This window comes from Stenella coeruleoalba (assembly GCF_951394435.1).
Source record: "Stenella coeruleoalba genome assembly, chromosome: 12".
NCBI classification, from domain to species: Eukaryota; Metazoa; Chordata; class Mammalia; order Artiodactyla; family Delphinidae; genus Stenella; species Stenella coeruleoalba.
This window is the reverse complement of record NC_137158.1, coordinates 10,483,449-10,491,070: the sequence shown is the minus strand read 5'-3', so window position 1 is coordinate 10,491,070 and position 7,622 is coordinate 10,483,449. Positions and strand designations below refer to the sequence as shown.

Here is a 7,622-nt window from a genome sequence, read left to right as displayed (position 1 = left end):
GGAACCAATCCATCTCCTCTTCACACACAACCCTTGATGTGACTAATACCGACTCAGTTTTCTGACCTCATCTCAGAGGTAATATCTTCTGGAAGCTCCCCTTTTTGCTGCTCGCTATTTTATTCCTCGAAATTAACACATAGTGGTGTACATATTCGTTAACTGCATGGATCACTGAAGTGTACAGACCCCCTCTCCAAGCCTATTGTAACAGCCTAGCTGGTGTCTTGCATCTTACACCTGGGTCCTTCAATTTACCTTCCAAAGTGTTGTTAAAGTGATCTATAATTCTGGAACTCAAAACTAATCATCTACTTCTCACGTTTAAAGCCTGTCCGTGGCTCATGGATGAATAAGGTAGAAGTTGAAATTCTACACCATGGCACACGAGGTCATTTATAACAGTCTCTAAGGATTTCTCCCGTTTTGTTTTCATCCCTCTCTCCCAACTCCTGATAGGAATCCTATTTTCCCGCCCAAAATGGGTATGGTTTCCCCAAACTCAAGAGGATATGTCAAGGCTCAGTGTTCTCTAATACTGTTCCCTTCTCACAGAACACACTGCTCTTCACATGTACTTTCATACACCTGGATTAGCTCAAGTGCCACCTGTTTATGACCTATTTCCTAATCTCATTGCAGCCACCTCTTTTCCCTGTGTTCTCACTGTACGTTGTGCACACCTCTACGGCAGCAGTGATGCTCGAAGGCACGCATTCACTTACAACTATATCACCCTGCATGCTCTCAATACTGGATACACGTTAATTGGATTTTTTGGTGTTTTTTTTTTACAGCTACGTAAAAAATCTGTCAGTATCTTGTACCTAAAAGTATTTAAAAAACTTGTGGCAACGAATGAATTGCAAACAAATGATCAGTAATCCCTTAATTTCTATATTAACTCAGCAAATATCTTAGGTTGTAATTACAAGTAGACTCTTAGATTATCCATTCGTAGAGATATTTAAGAAGTTGGCGTCATTCAGATAAGTAACAGACGCTCAAAATATTTGCATATTTCAGGTAATACATTCATTGGTAACATTTCAATGGTTTCAGAAACTAAGTACTGATGTCTTACTATGGATATAGGAATGCACTGGATTTAATCCTCTTCAGTAATCGGAATGATCACTAAGAGAAATGCATGAGAATTTTCTTAAGCCCTAAGACTTAAGGGCTGCCTTCAAATTACCCATCTCATTTTTTGAACGAGGCTATTCCCGTATAGGAGATTTCTTTACACGAATGTCTTTAAGCACTGTGTTTCAGCACATGTCAAATGATAGAGAAGGCGCCCCAGAACATCTCAGTGAAACAGAAGATGCCGCACATCACAACACCAAGCCTACCTTTCTGCATCAGAGGCAGTGCCTTTCCTAGTCTGTTTTTGGGTGCTAGATCTTTCAGACTTTCTGGAGTGCCTGTGGAATGAAATGTTAAAGAAATACAAAACATATGATGAATCAAGCTACGGTCATCTCATACAATGATAAAAGCAATAGACATGAAAAATGGCAACTATTGTACCTAAATGGTTTTGTCAGCCCGTACTTTTTAAAATAAAATGAAAATAAAAACCAGAACTGGTACTGTGTGGAAGACACAAGTTTCCCAACAGGAGACACAGAAGCTGACACCCCATCAGTGTAGATGCGTTAAGTCTACAGTCTTGAGGTCATGGGGGTTCCTGCTGGCAACTGTGCCTTCCTGAGGAAGAAACAAACTCAACGGTGAAACGCAGTGATGGTAAACGTGATGACAGTTGTGGTTTAGGTGCTGAAAGACCACACACGGGGGAAGTGCCCTCCACTCTGACAGGTTGAAACGTGGGGCTACAAAGATGTTCTCCTTGGCTTTTTTTCTCCCCCAAAATTATGAAGAAAAGAGAAGAAAAATGCTCTAGGGAAACGTGTTTGACATAAATAAAAGTATTTAAAAATCAACTATTCAAATTACTTTAAAAATGGTCATAAAGATACTTTTGCAATCATGTAGCATTTTAAAAACCTAATCATACGTCACAAGTCAAAGAACGAATAAAGTTCCTGATTTACTCTGTGTTCTAAAGGTAGGTATGTACATCGAACATTTGAAACCCGAAATGCATTTTCCTATAGAAATAATGCTTATACGTAGAGTTTGTTTCCCCAAGGCAGCTTACATATGTCCATTCAACCTAAAACGTGTCTGGACTACAATATATTTGAAAGAAAAAAAAATATTGTGGTCAAGAAACTCACTTCTTTAAAACAAAACAGAGAAACCATAAAAAACATTATAGTTTATCTTGATAATTGATTGTCTACAATTTATTCTTATTTTTATTTCCTGCTATCCCTTCCTTCCCACAATGTTAAGGAGAAAACTGTCTTTTTTGGAGATATTATTAACATGTAACATCGTACTAGTTTCAGGTGTATGACATAATTATTCAATATTTGTGAATATGACAAAATGACCACCGCAATAAGCCTAGTCAACGCCCACCACCACTAGCTAGAAATTTTCTTTCCTTGTGATGAGAAACTTTAAGATCTAGTCTCTTGTCTCTACTCCTTTTACTTGTTAAGGCCAGATGCTCTGAAATCCAGCATAGGTCCAGGCACAGGGACGCACATCAAAGTGCCAGGTCCGCGTCATAGGGCGCGTGCGCTTCTGGGGATGCTCGTCCCGCCCCTCCTCTCTCCCTGCTGCCACTTGCTCGGCTCACGTGAGTTTGCCCTCAAACTCAGAATCTGGGTTTAGAATTCGGGTTCCAGCTGTGTATCCTTGAGACTTTCATGACTCTGACATCTCGCTTCTGAGGTGGCAAAAGGGATGTGACAGAGGAGGGGCATCTCTCCTTACCGCATCCCTTGACTAGTTGGAAATCAGTCCATTCCCCAGGAAAACTCTGGGCTTAGAGGGGTTAAGTCATTTGCTCTCACTCACATGGTTCTTACATGTCAAACTAAGAGTCTAGAATCTCAATGTCCATGAATGCGTTGCATCTGTGGCATAAATGACACTGGATCATAGTAGCTAAAAGCACGGACTCTAGAGCCAAACTGGGTTTGATCTCTACTCTGTTTCTGACCAGCTGGATGATTTGAGTCAAGTTACTTAGCCTCTCTGGGCCTCAGTGTTTTCCACCTGCAAAATGGCAATAAGAACACTATCACCTTACAGATTTGCTAACTCTAAATATTTCAGTATTACTCAGTATTTGTATTGTAGTATTTGTAGTTTTTTGCAGTATTACATAGAACAAGGATTTGTAGTGCTTTTAGCATTACTTAAAATAGGAAGAGATCAATGCTATAAAAGTATTATTTAAAATGATAATAATATATATTTGTTTCTTGAAGATAAAGACTCTTATTCATGTGTAAGAGTATCAAACTCCATGTCCCATAACTGGATGACAAATATTCATGCAGAGGTTCATGCATCTAACTTTTGTCCTTGTTTTAGTGTTTAACCCATGGATGCCCTTTTTTTTCCTCTTCAAATGCCACAGAAACGTACTTTACTGAAGATTCTTCTAAAGTTTCCTACAAAGGGCATGTCTTTATAATTCTTCTAACCACTTAAAAGAATCTTCAAGTTGAGTTAAAATGACATTCACTTGATTGTAATAATTCAGTGTAAAGCAAGAATAGAGAAGAAAATAGAAAATCCTACTGTCTTTTCTACCCCAAATCCTAAGTTATAGCTATGAATATATTGTATGTTTAAACACAGCTCTTTCTTGGAATAGGGTCTTATGATACGTAAACAGGAGAGGTTAAAACCATCAATTTATATTCTTGTACTATTTCCCTGAAACTATTGATCATGTGATCATAAAATGGATCACAGTGAAAGGAACTACCTTCTGCCTTACATTACTCTTTCCTAAGTTCCTCATGGGCAGGAACTGTGTTTGGGTTATTACTGTAACATCAACACCCAGGACATAGTAGCTTCTCAATAAATATATGTTGGCTGGGTGGTTAAAAAAGTAATATTTTGTAATATTCTACTGGAATTTGAGAATCTAAAAGGTTACGACAAGTAAAAACCTAATCAGGGTTATACAGTTCAGCTTACATCAAATCAAATAAATTTAGACATAAAACTTGGCATTGTTTTCTGGTCTTTGGTAAAATCTAAGATACCATAAATAAGAAATGCCCTCTGGTTACTGCCTTATGCATAATGAGGTGTCAGTCATCATTACTGGCCCAACACATGTTCATCATGATGCAACCAGGCAGCATGGACTCAGTTTTAGAGTCTTGAGGGCCATCAGCATTCAGCTAGTCCATCTACAGCCACCTAAATCTACAGATGAGGAAAATAAGTCCCAGGAAGGTTAAGTGACTTGTCCAAGGGAATATGGGTCTGAGTCAGCTGGTGAGGCACCATCCTGGCCCATGGTCCTAGGTTCCCGCCCCCTCTGCCATCGAGCCTCCCAGTTCACAGGGCACAAATTAAGATCCTTAAAAGCTATAAAGGTATATTCAAATGTAAGGTGTAACAATAATTATTGTATTATTAAATGGAAGCAAGAGTAATAATCAAAAAGTGAGGGCATTCCTAATTAAGTCTAATTTTCTGGAAGTTCCATTTTTAATTATTATTCTCTATTAGATTAAGTGTAAAGATTCATAAAATGTACTAATGAAAAGAAAGGCACTTGTTAAAATCTGTTTCTGGGCCACTTTCCTTTCCTCATCTATAACTAAATTCAGTTAGAGCAACTCCCTGAAGACATTGATAAATAAAACTTTTCTGAAGATACTACAATTCTATTAAAGTGGAAAATTAACATGCTAATAAGATGAAAATATAGTCTGCTTTGGGGAAAATGTAATAAATTCTACCACATAATGTTTTAATTATAATTAACACTGATATCGTAAGAATCTTTATGTCTATATTTTGGTTGCCTATCCAGATGGATTAATGTGAAATGCAAATCTCTATCATCTTGTTTCCTCATAATTTTGGGAAGGAAAAAATTAAATTTAAACAGAATCTACCTAAACAAGAAATGTTCACATACGGTGAAGATGGATGCATACCATTAAGATATATTTACCCTTTTGTTTATTATTGATATTTATGTATATGACTATAGCCATTAAACAGACTCACTAAGTATTTCAGTACATGGGTACATTTCATTCATTTAAGAAAAGGACATCTTGGAAAAGCACAGATGATAAAGGATGTTATAAAGCAAACAAAAATGATTAGTGATGCACTGAATTTATAGGTGGTTCTACATTAAGTCTGCATCTATGTGGCAAGTATGATGAATTCTGGAAGTGAAAAAGTGGGTCATTTCTTTATCTCATAAATATTTTCAATGGAGAAAGAAGATTCATCCACTTTGAATCAAAAGAAACCACTTGATATTTAAGGATAAAGATTCCTATAGGCAAGTAGCTGCTTCCAAGTTGCAAAAGAAATCAGAACTAGATTAGCAGAATAATTCAGGAATTAATTTTAAACACAGTGGGATACTTTAATTTAAACTCCTGGAAAATAATGTGATTTTATCAAATATTTTCCATTTTGTTTAAGTCACATCAATAAATTGCCTCCTTAAAAATATCATGTACAATGATGCAAAAACATTCTCAATCAAAACAACGGAGTCAGTAACTTCAAGCCAATGAAGTATCAACATACATCCCAAAATGTACCAAGTAAGAACTCACATTTATTAGAACGGTCACTATCAAAACATTGTTTTTAATTTAAAAAGAATATGTTGTGTTTTCTTGAAAAAATATTTACCAAAAAGTTGAATTAGATGGTGATAATAATATTAATAATAACAGTAATTTATACTTGCCTTTCACTTAAGGATGATGCATTCAACTGTGAGCACTAAAATCAAAACCTCAATGCTTCAGGGATCTATTAAAATACATTTTTTCTAACTTGCCACTCACAAATTTTGCTTAATTTGAAGCCACAAGTAGCTCTCAATTTTACTAAGATTCATAACAGAGTTATGTGCACACAGATTCATAAAAGTTACTATTTATATATTAAAATAATGCCATTTACAAAGAAATACTTTGTTATTGGAGTGATGATTCTTAAAATTTTCAATATTTTTAAAATTTTGCAAGAAAATTTTCACTAGAATTTTAAAGTCACAAACATTCCCTGGGGTTCCAAACTTACGTATTTTTTCCTCATCCTTGTTTTACAAAATCCTACAACTTCTAGGAAAATTCCTCCATCTAGAGAAACATGCTTCCATGTTAATTCCAAATAAAGCTATTGTACCACTTGAGATGACATCAAGATTTCTTACTGTTGAAATTAAATTATGGAGAAATGCTACATTAAAAATTGTGTGTGTGTGTGAACACACGCACTGTGTGAAATAAGACGGCAACTCAATGCTTTCCAACTTACTAGAGAGCTCTCTTAAGCAAATATTTACTTACTGTATTACTATGTTAGTTTCAAAATAATCAAATATGCCTTGATACCGGACATCCAAAGGCGATTATATACATTGTCACTGATTTTAGAATTTTTTTTTTTAGCAACCAGTGACCTAGGGCAAAAGTCACCTGATGGCAAAATTCTTATGAACATTCACTGTCTCCAAATCTGACGCCATGTTCACCTCATTTGTGAACTGGCAGAAACTTCTGAATGAGTAAATGAAGCTAATAGGAGGTGAAATGCAAGTGTTGTGTTCCTGAGCGGTTGCCATGGTTACCTATGAATTTAGCGTCAGCTGACGCGGTAATTTCTCTCTCATTTTTATAAGCACTTATATATTTTAATAATAAAAACTTATTGTAAATAACATTCTGTTCCCAACAGTAATATATCATAGTATCAAGCCATTTAAAATGTATTTCCTTTTGTTGAATACAGAATTTACTTATAAATAAATCATAATGAAAAGTAAAATGTATGTTCAGAATTATGTATTAGGAAGAGTTTCCTTTAATAATCTTATCTAAAAGGACTATTTCTGCTTCTAAAATCTACCTTTAAAATTATATATAAAATCTATGAAATCAAATAACATAATTCACATGTTACTAAAAGACAACTAATCTTCAACTAATCTTCATCTCATGTATGTAAGAACTAAAACTACTATTTGGATTTCCACGTTGCTTATCCTAAACCCAGATAAACTTACATTTATATTCACTACAGAGACCATCACACTTAATCGTCTTATACTCTAGCAATCATTACATAAGATGAAATCCAGGATAGTCTCTTATAAGAGGAAATTCGAAGTTCCTTCATGGCCATGACACTGCTTTTCTTAAACACTGTTGTGACTCTAGCCATTAGAATAGTGCACACAGTAAATGCACAAAAAACTTTTGCTGAATGAATGAGTAGCAATGTGGGTGCACATTTTAAAATTTTATTTATACCATTATTTTATATTCTTATCTGAAAAAACTTTAAGTTTGTAATAATTTTTACATTGGAGATTTTACTAATTTTTCTAGTCTCATAAATTCTATCCTAGAAATCAGTTAGCAGTAGAAGGAACTAGATTTAAATTCCAAATACGTAAGTCATATTCAGAGGTAAAGGTGTTAAAGATTAAACCATAATAAAATATTCAAAAAGCCTCCATAAAATACCGC

General features: G+C 35.1%; 1 protein-coding gene across 45 annotated transcripts in view; it reads right to left on the bottom strand.

Moving 5' to 3' along the window:
* Positions 1-7,622, bottom strand: part of LOC307195140 (regulating synaptic membrane exocytosis protein 1) — a gene marked incomplete at both ends in the record, with an annotated part of 217,032 nt that overhangs the window by 119,981 nt on the left and 89,429 nt on the right. For 23 of the 45 annotated variants that reach the window (XM_079938998.1, XM_079938967.1, XM_079938976.1 and 20 more), the window contains one exon: positions 1,356-1,427. The exons of the other annotated variants lie outside the window; for them this stretch is intronic. In XM_079938998.1, coding sequence (XP_079795124.1) covers positions 1,356-1,427 — 72 coding nt within the window. The remainder of the gene's footprint in view (positions 1-1,355; positions 1,428-7,622) is intronic. 45 annotated transcript variants of the gene reach the window in all.